The following is a 14,554-nucleotide window of genomic DNA, read 5'->3' as shown; positions in this document are numbered from 1 at the left end:
AATTTAGCACCACTACCAAAACCCAAATAACCTAGAGTGACATCATGAAACTTTTCTGGCCAATTATATGGTCCCAAGATCAAGTTGGGGTTAGTTTTTGCTCGAATACCTGCGCATCATTACAAACATGTGCCATAGCTAGCATAAGGCATAGGGATTGACAGATATCTCACTGTAGGTTCCATTCTCTGGCCCCAAAGAACCGGATTGACTGCACCCATAACGAGGTTTAGTGTGTTTGACCATCATGATGGATAGGACCACTCAAATTAACCCTAGCTACAAATGCTTTAGTCACACACCATCTCATACATGTATCATATCATGTTTCTACGGGCATGCACTCTGGAATTTGAAATTTGGACAAATATTCTGTAACATCCATGCAATTTTTTAGCAACTTAAATTTGAACCGTGTCAATAAGAAACACGTAACATTGACTTTCTCTCCCATTGGATTTAGAAAAAAAAAAGTGATCGACAAAGATGTGAAGAATTTAAGAATCAAACTGTCCTTTGCAAAACTTTTATTTGAGTGAGAGAAGAGAAGATATAGAAAAAAGGATCCAACACAAAGCAAAATATGCATAAAGAGATAAGATTACGGGACAGGTTTTCAGAAGCTTGAAGCTCAAGATTTCCGCATCGACCTGTTGTTAATATTAAGTTAATGAATTAAAGGGACATGCTTTGAAAGTGATCCGTCTCTATATATATAGGGGATTCTTTGCTATCGAATATGCAAAGCATGCATGCCCCAGTAGTGCACAGCATGTGCCATGCTGAAGAAAAAAAAGCAGTATCCTAGTTAATACTCGGTGAATTTTGTAGTAATATGGTCGATGCTTAAATTGCCCTAAAACGTGTTTCATGAATGACAGCATGCCGAATCTGCAACCTGATAATGTAGATAAAGTTGATATATAAGTATAGGAGCTAGCTATAAGATATATGTGTGTATATATATATATATATGTTATTAATTTACGTGCACTTTAGTATAGTTCAATCCTGCCTTGAAAAAGAGTGACCCTAGCTACGGTTTTAACTTGGACAAGGATTGTCTGCCCTCCTTGTTCTCGTGCTCTCCTGTTTTGTGTGGTCACGGTTAAGACACGTCAACATTTTATATTGTTTTTTTATAGAGATAATAAGACAAAAATGAATAGTAATATAAAATGTTGACGTGATTTAACCGTGATCACACAAACAGGAGGATATGGGAAGGCACGGGAATAAGGAGGGCAGACAATCCTTGTCCTTTTAACTTACTCTCTCCCTTTCTCATTCTAGATGTACGTAACTATTTATATACGTACCCTAAAAACGTGTATATATTAGGCATGTCATTCATGTAGTGTGAGACACAAATGATCATCATCATCTCTCTCTCACAATTACCGACATATGAGTGGCACGTAATGGATAGTTGCGAGATGAAGGCTAAGACCATCTTCAGTCATTAAGGGCTAAAGATAGCTCTTGGCTATGTTTTAGTCTTCTAAAATTAATATTTTAAAGATTATTTTAAATTTTTTCATCTCCAACTCTGTAGGATTATATTTTATTCCCTTTTATATTTTATTACTTTTTGGAGCCAAACTTAGCCTGCCTTGCGGCCAAACTTAACCTAATTCTTTTAGCCTGATTCATTTTTACCCTTTGGTTAGGGACTGAGCTTGTCATTTTTAGAACTAAATGTGGCCTATAGCCCTTGGCGGGAGATGGCCTAATTAAGGGTGTATAAGGCTGTCATGACCTTATAAAAAGGATTAGACAACGTATTAATTCAAACTAGTATGCATCTCCAGATCTGGTCCCCAACTCCCCTTGCATGAGATTTGATCCTCTTTTGACAATTAGCAGTGATAATTTATAGCTACAAGGTTTGTAAAACTCACTAAATAGCTTCATTAGATCAAATGCATATTGTTGAATCAACAAAATAAGTTAAATCAAAAGGGATCAAACATAACAATTTTGATTAATATCATAGGTTTTGGATCCAAGCCCTAATATAGTGTATATAGTTGACACGTGGTCCTTCTTCCCTCAACATTTTAGCAAAATGATTGCTCACTTTCAAAACCCGCATGCAAGCTCATCACAAAGTTATTATGAAAGTTTCTTTAACTGGTTCAACATACACCAAGTTATTAACAAATAATTAAAAGGAAACAATGCAAAAATGATAAAATGAAGTTGATCGGGATGAGATGGTGTGATCAGATTCCAGGATATTTGTACAGTTGTAGTCGTTTGAAATGATAAAAAAGATATACAGCAGCTGCTGAGAGAAGAACAATGAAATGATTAAGAAAATAGATATCAGATGGATTCACTGACCGTCTATTGTATATAGGAATAGAACAGTTAGTGTACGTTGGAATTTAACGTGGGCACACAACCCACTTTAATCATTCATATGACAGATGAACTTTTGGGCCCCATTGATTTTGAGTGTCTTCCTCACGCCATCAAAACCTCAAGGTTATCAAGATCGAGCAGCATCCATGGCATGCATGCATGTCACATATACATATGTGTGTGTGTGTGTGTTAGATTGATTAGAGCTAGCTCAATTCGAATGTCCCTCGTCCGGATTCATAACCAGCGCACCAAGCGTTATTTGATTTGGGTTATAACAATATTAGTTAATGTAATACACACACGTACATTATGTAGCAATTGATCGATATATGTATTGTTGGCATATGGTTAGTGGTTGTCTAACTATTGAGTTTATCCCACGTAAAGGAGCTAAGGGACTTTGTGTTTATATGGATCATTACTTCCTTTTGCAGTCAATTAATTTTGTAATGAAACCACAACTTCTTTTATGAAGTTATCTATATTAGGCTTAAATGATATCATATGTAACGGAGCGTGTTGAAAGTATGACTCATATATTGTGAAATTAAATGACGCTTCATTGACCCCCGTATTGAGAACGTGATTTTACATTGAGGGGACATTGTATATCTTTATAATAAGTTACTGCCCTATATATTGTCCAGTAGTTTTATGACATAATCTAAACTTATTTTACTAACATCGTATCAGCGTCTTCTTTACAAGAGGCAATGATTTCTTCTTTTTTAGTTTCTAGGGTATGTAGTACTAGTGAGACTATACACTTATCTGTTTGTCTTTCCACAATTAAGATAAATCTACTCATAAAAAAAAAAAGATGCAGGTGTTTTAAAGTTTAAACTTTCACTTAACAGTGTAGGAATAATTTTCAAAATCAAACATTTACAAATCAGATAACATATTAGAATGACTAATCAAGAAATGAAACTGTTTTAGACTTCTGGAGTTGATAACTCGATCGAAGTCTACGAAAACAGTGGACATATACATATACTAGAACGTCGCACATGATTAGGGGGAGGGTGGGGAGAAAAGGATTTGGATCCTCTTCGGATCCCCTCCCAGGGATCACAGAGATCAAGGCACAAGGGCCGTTCATCAAAGATCGTGCGGTCAAAATTAAATATTTATATATTTTTAAAAATAAAACAGTCTCATTTTATGTAAAAAGTATTTAATTTTAACCGCACGATCTTTGATGAACAGTCCTTGTGTCTTAATCCCCGGATACCAAGGAGGGGATCCGGAGAGGATCCAAATCCGGGAGAATATATCCTTTGCTTGTACAAAGAGGGCGAATGGGACCCACACGTTTGGGCCCGCAAGTGGAGTGCTCTTTCGGTATCCTTCTTTATCTAGGACCCAAATATTCTCAGTCTCTCAGCTTCTGTCATGTCACATAAACTGACGATCGTTCAAGTGTTACGGCCACGCCGTTATCTCTGACGTATGAGACTATGACATCAACGGCCTAAGCTGTCAAATCCTAAAATCCATGATGGCATCAGGGCCGTTCGTTGTGAAGGAAAGCTTTCAGTCAAGGTGAGGTAAGGCGTGGGGCCAGTGTTGGTCCGAGTGCAGACAGAGTAGGGGCCACTGGGGCTGCCACCGACGGTGTTTACATATCCTTGCCGAGTGAGAGAGTGTGTGTAGGGTTAGAAAGCTCAGCGGCTCTACTCAAACACACACTCGCCTTTTCTTGTGGCTTCTTCTTCTTGTTATATAGTTCCAACACCAACCCCTCCCACACAATAAGAACCTTCCTCTTCCCATCACTTAGCTACTTTCATTCCCTCAGTAGCTCTTTCCTTCATTAACATACTTGTTCTCTCTCTCTCTCTCTCTCTCTCTCTCTCTCTCTCTCTCTCTCTCTCTCGCTTAGTGGAACTGGAGGGAGCTAAGGAAATGAAGTGTGTACGAAGGAAAAGCTTTGGTTAAAATTGTTGCTTCTGTTTTGACTCTCACTCTCACTCTCTCTCTCTCTCTCATCTGGGTTCGGTTAGTTTTGTTTGATGGGTCATAATTCTCTGCAAGTTTGCATGGATTCATCTGACTGGCTACAGGTACGTTGTACTTCATCATCACCAATTTGTTTATTTCTGTTCTGTTTTTATTTTTGTTTTAATTTAGTTTAATTTATATTATGTGACCATTAGCTCCATCCTCAGTTCATCATGAATTCGCACCTGAAAATGCAATATATTGAAAGCGCCTAATATATATTAGCTAGCAGAATAACTAATATACATTTTCCTAGGATTTAAGGACCAAAGTATCTTATAGACAGCGCTGTAATGCCATGGAAAATGCTATTATTTTAGCTAGTGATGAGATGAGATAACCACATTCATAACCAAATAAGTATGTAATTTTTAGCTAGTTGGGAAATGTGGATAGGGTAATATCGAAACTCTCATTGATAACCTAAAAACAAAGTAACGTCATACAGGGAAAAAAAATTCCCATCAGAATTTTTATTGAATTCATAAATATGAGCATAATGTGAACAATAATTTGATGAAAGTAGAGTAGTTTCGACTATGCCGTTTATTTTTTTTTTCCCCTCAAGTTTCCAATTTTCTTGAAGCTATTTTCACTAAATGTTAGTAGTACTTTCTAGCTAGCTTTATATTGGCTTGATTTGATATGCAGCGGAAGGACAAAGAGTGTGTATCGCCCTAAAATTATTAAGTGATGGAGTACAAAAATAATATTTTCTGACGCAATCTCCTAAATTCCTTTCCATGTCTGCAGGGAACGATTCGCGAGGACTCTCCGATGGACTCGTCCTCGCCGTTATCCGGTGACATGTTAACGTGCTCGAGGCCGTTGGTCGAGCGGAGGCTGAGGCCCCAGCATGAACAAGCCCTCAAGTGCCCTAGGTGCGATTCCACCCACACCAAGTTTTGCTACTACAACAACTACAGCCTCTCCCAACCTAGGTACTTTTGCAAGACCTGCAGAAGGTACTGGACCAAAGGCGGGACGCTCAGAAACATCCCCGTCGGCGGCGGGTGTAGAAAGAACAAGAAAGTTTCTTCCAAGAAACCCAATGATCAGAGCCCTTCATCGTTGATGAACCAACACCACCACCCTGGATCATCTTCGTCGTCGATATCTCACATCCCAACTGATCTCCACCTTTCTTTTCCCGATCAGATGCAGTTCTCACACCTCAATAACTTGATGCTTGGAAGTAATATGAACCCTAGTAGCTTCATGGACAATAGTAACCCTAGACCTATTGATTTCATGGAGAGCAAGTTGGAGGCTATAGTGGGGAATGCCAGGAACTATGATTTCATGGGGGGTGGTGCTGATTTGGGTATGATGGGTGGATATGGAAATAATATGGGTGGAGTTAGTCATGGATTAGAACATCAGTCAAGCTTTCATGGCATTTGCTCATCTCCATTTGGGATGTCATCAATTGATGGGCAGAATGGTAATTTCATGGACAGTTGCCAGAGGTTAATGTTGCCGTATGATCAAGCAAATCATGAGGATCATCATCAAATTAATGCAATGGATGTGAAACCAAACACGAAGCTCTTATCACTTGAGTGGCAAGACCAAGCTGGTTGCTCTGACCTTGGAAAGGACTCATTTGGGTACCTCAATGGCCTAGGATCATGGAGCAATGTGATGAACAGTTATGCCCCCTCCACAACAAATCCATTAGTCTAATTACGTAATTAGGTGTGATTAGTGACTTCAATTAATTATAAATCATCTGCATTTAGATCCGTAGGTTATTTACTACTACTATGACTACATGCACTGCCAGTTCTCTATGCATGTATGTGATGAGTCGACATCAAATACATGCATATATGCATATAGGTGCCAAAATATCACATTGCCGATTCTCAAGATAATGTACGTCTTTTAGAAAAACGGTTTAATTTCCTCGTGTTTTTCCTTTCTGTGGGGTGGTTGGGTTGGGGAGTGGTTATGTATGGAGGTGGCATTGCTTTCATCTTTATTGACTTAACAAAGAGTGTGTGAATGGGAGCATGGAGAGTCCAGAACTGAGTACTGCATTTGGCTGCAAGATATGATTGGTTTTTGTTGTATTATTATTATTATTTTGTTTCTTTCTTTTTTGTCTTTAGTCTTTCTTCCAATTTGTTGTACTCATTGGCTGCAAGTGCAAGACGATTCAAAGGTCCAGGATTTGTTGTAATACCGAGGAAGATATAGTGGTGTTTCTTTATGGTCTAAAAGTTTAATTAAATATAGATTATGTGTTATTTAGTACTTAATCAGTAGTCTTAATTATCTCTTTTTCATGTGCAATTTGTCTCCATGGTCGATGTTAGAAAATTTTCAATTTGGCACACCAAGTGTCATATTAAAATAGTTGAATTTTTAACCAATCGTATTATTACACATGATGTATCGAGCCGTGTGTTCAGCACACTGAAAAATATCTCAAGTCGATGGAGATTGGAGTGTGTTTAAGTTATAAAGTGTTGTAAACTGCCTTTCTGGTTGGGAATGGTTGAGACATAAAAGGAGAGCAAACCAGAGTTTTCAGTGAAAGCAAAACTTACTATTTAATCTTTGAGTTTGAGTTCTTCCATGCCATGAGGACCCCATTGTTGGTGTAAGAAAATAGACATGGAAGGAGAAGAAATTTTTTGCACAACTTGTAAGAAAACATAGTAGAACAAACAAAGCTACTAATTGACATTATAAAAGAGAAAAAACTCCTAAGTTTACTTGATAATTAATGTTTTTTATTTATATTTTTTGCCCTATGGATCAGACTTGAATTGAATAATTGAAGAAGGTTTATTTTGTAAAAGCCTTGTCGTGGTATATATAATATAGTTATGTAGGCAAAAAGTTAGGTGCGGCATGCAATGCGCTCGACACTAATACATTCGTAAATTTATAAATATATAAGACAAGAATAATGTTATTTGGCTCACATTACTTGTATTAGAGATGCAGTCAACGACGAAATCAATAAATATGCTCCAAATAACAGCGTTCTAACTAGATTCCTTCTTAAGATTATATCTGCCACCGTTGACCACGACAAGTCTCACGTTTCCAAAAATATTACCCATTCCTTTACTTTTGATGTTCTTCTATACTTGGCCATCGGGCATAAGAGGACTTGTAGCTCAGTCGATTAAAAGTGTTTAGCCACACACCTCAGGTCGTGGATTCGAATCTCGAGATTAGCCTCAAGTCTTAAATGGGTAGGTTTTCTTAATTGGGTTGGGAGTCTTGGGGCCCCAGAATTGGGTCTAGGAATAAACTATTGTGTCCACCAGCCCAGAAACCTTGGGCACAATTAGGCAAATCCATCTTCAGATTTAGTTGGGCCAAGAGTAACCCGAACCGAACCATATACACTGTTCCACTCTTTCTCTGCCCCATTTCGCTCTCCTGGAGTTGGCGGCTGTTTTCGCTCGCACTTATAAAGCTACGGTGAGTTTCTTCCTTGTGGGTTTCTCTTAAATCATTCCTATGCTTTGGAATATCCTTTGGTTTTGTTGAATTCAGATGCTTTTGTTTTCTTCCATGGAGGTTTTTGAGTTTTATGAGAAACCCAGAACCATATTACGAGTTTGTAGTAAAAAAGGGTAAATTTTGTGTGAAACGATTTGGGCGGGATTTTTGAGCTAATGGGATTGCTAAATATTGTGTTAGTTTTTTAAATTTGATAGCTTTTGAGTATTATTTTCTGGTAAATTGTTTGTTTTCTACGAGCCATTGTCATTGCACGCCACACGTTTGTGGAAATGCCCCTTTGAATTCTCCATTAATTTTAATTCTCTCGTTGTTGTTGTTTTTTTTGTTTTTTTGTTACATATGTACATTGACATTTAACATGATCCTGAAGCTGTAGACTTCATCAGTCTGCAGAAGGACCGGTGATGCATTCGTAACACTTACAATGATAAGGAATGTTCCTCCTTTTGCTAATTGAAGTTTCTTCTGTTTTTATTTTCCTCCAGACAAGCGACTTCTCGACATTTTCCATTTGGTTCAGATTGTGCTATATAAACCCGATGGTGCAACTTGGTTAATGCAGATAACAGCCTTTTCAGTTCTCTTTCATTCTATGAGGCAATTTTTCCACTGATCCAAAAAGAACCATGAGGCTCATTGCAGTTGCCAGATCTTTTCGTGCCCGTCCCACTCTCCCTGAAACAACTGGTCCTTTGCAGTTTCGTTGCTTCCAACCTGATTTTGTGCCCCGGGACCCCAATGCCAAGCCAAAAAAGTACAAATATCCGGTATTCTATGACCCGTACGGCCCTAGACCTCCACCTTCAGATAAAATCGTTCAGCTTGCCGAGCGAATTGCAGCACTGGCCACTGAAGAACGGCGCCAGCTTGGTCCTACTCTAGCTGAGAGGCTAAGGCATCCGAAGCTGCAACCAATATCGACAGAAGGCTTGGACTTGGGTTCACAGGGAGGGGCGGCTGGTGGTTCAAAGGCCGAGGAAAAGAAGGTGGAGAAAACGGCTTTTGATGTGAAATTGGAGAAGTTCGATGCCGCTGCAAAAATCAAGGTGATCAAGGAAGTGAGGACATTTACCAGTCTGGGATTGAAGGAGGCTAAAGATCTCGTCGAGAAGGTACCTTGTGTGCTTAAACAAGGGGTTACCAAAGAGGAAGCAAGTGACATAATTGAGAAAATAAAGACGGCTGGAGGAGTTGCCGTCATGGAGTAGCATTCGAAGTTGTTTTATTGTGTTCCTGAAACGATTTGCATTGTTGTTTCTGTTCAATCGGGTTTCATGATCTCCAGAAAGTTGTTCGCGATTTTCGAATATGAATTTTCTGTTGTGAATGCAAATTTGATATGAAGCAATAATTTTGTGACTCTTCTGCAAAAGCTTGGTTTGAAATAAGTTTTCCAGCTCTGTTTTGGAGATTGAAACACTGCCCGACTATTTTGAACGTCCGGCGTGGGAGCCAGTCCTCTGCCGCCGCCACTGAAAACCAGAACTCCGGCCAGGCTGAAACTGAAAGATAACGGTCTAAACAGAAAAACCTAATGGTCCGACCTGTTTCGTTCAAAACCAAAAACAAACCGGTCCAAAACAGGAAAACCAAATCGTCCGACCCGTGTGAAGTAACTCATCATTGTTTTAAATTCAGCTTCATTCACTTTGCAGCCCAAACACAAACAAGAACCCCCCCAAACACAACCATAAGAAAATCTATACAACGAAAAACCGAATTACTAGAAGGAACCGAGTGATGAAATAACAATAATACGAAAGGGAGGGAGGGAGGGAGAGAGAGAGGGAGAGATGAAATAATGAAAAGCCGAATTACTAGAGATACATAGAGGTTTGAATGCAATAGGTCATCTGCCTATGCCCTTGCATGCAATAAATTACAAAGGTTCCAATTCTAACATTAATTCACCTACAGAGCCTGCCCGAAGGAGTCACTCCCTACATTTACAGACAACGCATATAAGACTTCCAAAACCTTCAATTCCAATTAAGAAGAGGAAGAAGAACCAGTCATGGAGCTCACCTTCTGCAGGAGGGCCTTAATTTCACACTCCAGCTTTGCTCGCATCTCCGGAGAAAGATTGTCTCCTGAGTTCTCCAGCATTGATGTCATCATCTGAAGATTCTGCCTTATGAAGTCGAGGCGAGATGCCTTTTCAGGCAAACTTGGAGAGGCTAGACCTGTGGGGAGAGACCAACCTGGTTCTAAAACCCTGGACACAGATGGAAGATGGAAGAGCTTGTAACTAACGAGGTTTCCTCCGAAAGGGTTGTCCTTCTCTAGACTCCGAAGTGCTTCCCCAGCATCAGCATTTTCCATGAATACAACCTGGGCACTACCAGGATCTTTCAACATCTGTGTCTCCGACTCCTTCAAAGGTCCGAACCGACAAAATGTTGAAATCAAATCATCTTTTGAAGGCATTGCTACTCCTGGGGAAAAGTTCAACATAAGAGCAGTTGCCAGAGCCTTATCATTAATCTGAGCTTTACCATTATTCACATCCAGTTTCCGCTGCATAGCAGTAGCTTCTCCTTTTCTCCTCCTCCTCTTCCGCTCTGGTTTAATTGGAGGCGTCAGGCCACTAAACTCTTGACATGCCTTTCCCAATAAGTTGCATTCAGCACTACTTCCATTCAAATCTGGAATACCATCAGCCGGAAGCTTTTGTTCTGCTTTCTCCTTTCTCTTTCTCTTTCTCTGTGCAGGCCTAGTTTCAGCTGAGAGTAAGCCAGTATTCCGTTTGGGGTCCAGGCATGACAAAGCTTGAGGAGAAACCCGCAGATCTACAACCAAAGAACCAGGTTTCATATTTTTTACATTCACATCTACAAAGGCAGCAGGGATATTAGACTTCAAATGCTCTGAAGCCGTTTCACTCCCTAACCTATTTTCTAACAAAACTTTACCTTCAGAAGCAGCAGTGCCAATAGCCTGTTGATCATCACCAAGAAGGCCAGGTAGAAGATTGTTCCCATTTAAATCTGGAATTCCTGTAGTTTGTTTATTCTGCAGACACACGGGACTTGCTACATCATCGATCTTTCTATTCTTTTGCTTACCACAGGGCATGAGAGGGTGTACGTCCAACGACTCTTGCACCAAAAAGCTATCAGGGGTGATGCCAATATTCACATCTGACAGTCCAGAAAGGGATTTAGTCTTCAATCTTCCCAGATTTGGTCGTCCCCTTTTCTTTGTAGCAGTTGAAGTGCTTTGAACTAGATTTGGCATGCTGGCAGTGTCTTCGCCCCCTGGATGCTTCAACTTAGACTTTCTCCTCCTTTTCTTTGGTTCAGATTTTGCCTCGTTCTGACCGCTATATCCCAACAGGTTGGGGTTAGCATCTTCCTGACCAACCATATTGTTACGATAGGCTTTACAAATAGATTCATCATGAAATACCGAAATCCTGAATCTAGAAACAAACCAGGCAACTGAATCAAATGTCTTATTTTCGTTCGGATAGAGGCAGTTGACAGCTGTAGAGTAGATTTCAGAAAGCAACTCAGCAGAAGATGCATTTATTAAGTTTGGGTCACCGGATATGTTACTTTCACCTGTAAGCCTTTTATACCACTTTCTCCAGAACTTCTCACCAGTAAATTTAAAATTAGATGGCGACCCACTAGACCGGCTGGCATCAATATTTGCAGCCACTCCCTCATCATCCATTTCAGCAGGCAATCCCTTCTGTCTCAAGTTTATGTACGGGTAAGACAAGTACCTGCTCTTCTTCCGTTCTCTTGATTCGATGCCTTTTTCAGTCATTCCCTCATTTCCAACATCACCATATTCAAAGTCAGAATCCCTCTTCACCTTTCTCCTCCTCAATTTTGAACCTGAGATGAAACCTTCATCAGCAATATTGTCTCCATCAAAAACCTTGTCTAACACTTCATTTCTTTCATCCTTCTGAGAGTTATTTAATGGTGTGCTTTTCAAAAACATTTCATCTAGCTCAGTATCTCCATATCCAACCCAAATGTCGACATTACGTTTAGCCATTGACTTGCAATCAGCACCATCTTCAGCATCATTTGTTTCCCAGAGTAGATGCATAGGCAGCTGGCTGTGCCCTATGGAACGGTAGAAGGCTGATAATTGATTTCGTTTGACAACAAAATCAAGTGTGCCACCCATGGAAACAACCAGTGCAAGATTTTTGAGATGCGCAAGAAACTCTGCAGAATTAAAATGATCAACTGAAAATTCACCGAGTTTGCCAGATTTGCGGTCAGGCATGGGAATTCCTTTGATAGATTCTGCATCACTGGCTGACAGGTGGTTTTCTTTCAAAACACACAAACAAGTCATATTCAATTTTACAAGCCGACCAAACTCTTCGAGTGCTTTCTCAACAGCTCCAAGGAATATTCTAGCCTTGCTTTGCCCCGACATCTGCTCAAAGTACTCACGAAAAGGTTTTAGTTGGTATGGATGGCACCATGCTACATGACTCATCCCAAAATATCCAACTAGTAGACAGCCCCCTGGATCCCCACTGGCACCAAACTTCGACGCATATACTGGATCATATATTTTACCAGGCCACCATGTCTGGGTTTTGGTTTTAATCCATACAATGTCACCCGCAGAAAAACCATAGCCTTGATAATCAAAATCCTTCTCCTGTTCATCATGTCCAAATTCTTCTACAGTTTCTGTACCTGCAAATCCAGGACAACTTGCCACCTGAAGATCATCTGGTGGATGACCACTAAAATCCACGAACAGTGATATACCATCATCCGAAACTTCTATCTTCTTGCTAGATGAGTCAACCCCAACTGAGTCAATCCCATTCAATCCCAATGTTTTTCCTTCATTCATACCATCATCATCATCATCAGCAATCTTCTCAACTCCATCCTCCTCATTATCAGTACCACCCAAGTCCTCTAAGTTCCCGTTCCCATCTGACTCTGGCTTCAAAACATCCATCTGAACATCATTTCCCTTATCTGATGGCGACCATTGGGAACCCATTTGAGCATCATTTTCCACATCAACTCCACCCTCTTCATGCTCATTACCACCCAAATCCTCAAGGTTCCTGTTCCCATCTGACTGTGGCCCCGCAAAATCCATCTGAACGTCATTTCCCTTATCTGATGGCAACCGTTGGGAACCCATTTGAGCATCGCTTTCCACATCAACTCCACCCTCTTCATTATCATTACCACCCAAATCCTCAAAGTTCCCGTTCCCATCTGACTGTGGCTCCGCAAAATCCGTCTGCATGTCATTTCCATTATCTGATAGGGACTGTTGGGAACCCATTTGAGCATCGCTTTCCACATCAACTCCACCCTCTTCATCCTCATTACCACCCAAATCCTCTAAGTTCCCGTTCCCATCTGACTCTGGCTCCGCAAAATCCATCTGAACGTCATTTCCCATTTCGGATGGCAACCTTTGGGAGCCCATTTGAGCCTTATTTTCCCCACCAACCTCACCATTAAGCCAACAAACCTCCTCAGCCCCAACACCATTCATGCAACTATTAAACACACCAGAAACTGCCTCCATACCCAACAATCCCAAATCCTCTCCTTTATTACCATCCAGGACTCCTTTCTCGGCTTCCACCGCTTGAGTCACCCCTTCCACATAACCAAGTCCCGCATCATTACCAGTAACACCAACTCCTTCTCCACTACCTCCCAAAATTCCAGGAAATGACTCCAACCCAATACAGTTCTCACTCCACCCTAACAACTCAGATGCCCCTTCTAGGGTTTTACCACTAGGGTTTTGATCTTCTAGGGTTTCTGGGGTCTTTGGCCTCTCCATTGTCTACAAATTCCTAACAAGTCCAACGATTTTTCCCAACATCAAACCTAATGAAGAAAAAAACGAAAATAAACAAAAAAGAACAAAGCTTTGTTATCATCACTAAAAAAATTCAGCACCCAAAAAAAAAAAAAAAAAAAAATTTAGGGCAGAATGATAGCAAAGACCTAAATATTAAATAAATTTCTTCTCTAAAAAATTAAAATTTAAGAACCATAATTACCAGAATGAAATTACAGAAGAGTAAACAATGAAATTACCTCAAGAAAAATGTATGATTGTTCCATAAGTGCTGAGCCTGTGTGATCCGAGAAGAACCCTAAGCTGGAATGGTGGGTCGGCTAGTGAGATCCTTGAGAGTTACAAGTTTTGAGGAATTTGTAGGGAAAAGGCCGAAGAGGCGAAAGATGCGTTTCGAACTGAATGTGTGTGTGTGTGAGAGGGGGAGAGAGAGAGAGAGAGAGAGAGAGAGAGTGTGTGTGTGTGTGTGTGTGTGAGTGAGTGAGTGAGTGAGTGAGTGAGGGAGAGAGTCGCTCTCGGCTGTGTTGTAGCAAAATGTCGGTATTTAAAGGTGGTTTTTGTGGCTTGCACGTCCTCCTAGTACACGAGAGAACCTAAGCACTCTAGACTTTTGTTAGATTTTTTTAGTATATAAAGGAGGAATTCGGTTAAGTTACGTAATAGTCAACTTAATTTAATATCGAATTCATTATCCACGAGATTCGAACTTAAGAGCTCTCACTTCTAAACGAAGAGTAATATCATCAGACTATAGTACTGACTAACTAAACTTTTGCTAGATTTGAGTCTCCTTTAGCATGATGTATATTTATTCCGTAATTTTTTAGAGATTGACTCTGTTTTGACGTATCGTTGGATTCAAAGATTAAAA

General features: G+C 40.1%; 3 protein-coding genes across 6 annotated transcripts; 2 read left to right on the top strand and 1 right to left on the bottom strand.

The window, feature by feature from the left end:
* Positions 1-4,146: 4,146 nt before the first annotated feature.
* LOC103455214 (dof zinc finger protein DOF5.6) lies at positions 4,147-6,461 on the top strand. Its single transcript, NM_001329034.1, is given in 2 exon segments — positions 4,147-4,436; positions 5,128-6,461. Coding segments are annotated over 2 exon segments (984 nt in total). The 5' UTR covers positions 4,147-4,385; the 3' UTR covers positions 6,061-6,461.
* A 1,145-nt stretch (positions 6,462-7,606) lies between these two features.
* LOC103455215 (uncharacterized) lies at positions 7,607-9,235 on the top strand. The gene is made up of 2 exons (XM_008394806.4): positions 7,607-7,818; positions 8,349-9,235. Exon 2 carries the CDS (start codon positions 8,490-8,492, stop codon positions 9,069-9,071), a length of 582 nt encoding a protein of 193 aa, XP_008393028.2. The 5' UTR covers positions 7,607-7,818; positions 8,349-8,489; the 3' UTR covers positions 9,072-9,235.
* A 422-nt stretch (positions 9,236-9,657) lies between these two features.
* LOC114819177 (serine/threonine-protein kinase ATM-like) lies at positions 9,658-14,273 on the bottom strand. 4 transcript variants are annotated; one of them, XM_070812516.1, is made up of 4 exons: positions 13,923-14,273; positions 10,776-13,709; positions 9,889-10,652; positions 9,658-9,803 (listed from the first exon to the last, which is right to left on the bottom strand). In XM_070812516.1, exons 2-4 carry the CDS (start codon positions 13,660-13,662, stop codon positions 9,771-9,773), a joined length of 3,684 nt encoding a protein of 1,227 aa, XP_070668617.1. In that variant the 5' UTR covers positions 13,663-13,709; positions 13,923-14,273; the 3' UTR covers positions 9,658-9,770. The 4 variants fall into 4 exon arrangements, with proteins under 4 accessions (XP_070668617.1, XP_028948734.2, XP_070668616.1 ...); XM_029092901.2 differs by having other exon boundaries at positions 9,889-13,709; XM_070812515.1 differs by having other exon boundaries at positions 9,658-10,652.
* Between the last annotated feature and the right edge of the window lie 281 nt (positions 14,274-14,554).

This window comes from Malus domestica, chromosome 14 (assembly GCF_042453785.1).
Source record: "Malus domestica chromosome 14, GDT2T_hap1".
Taxonomy (NCBI): domain Eukaryota; kingdom Viridiplantae; phylum Streptophyta; class Magnoliopsida; order Rosales; family Rosaceae; genus Malus; species Malus domestica.
The sequence above is the reverse complement of the archived record's forward strand: the minus strand, read 5'-3'. Positions and strand labels throughout refer to the sequence as shown.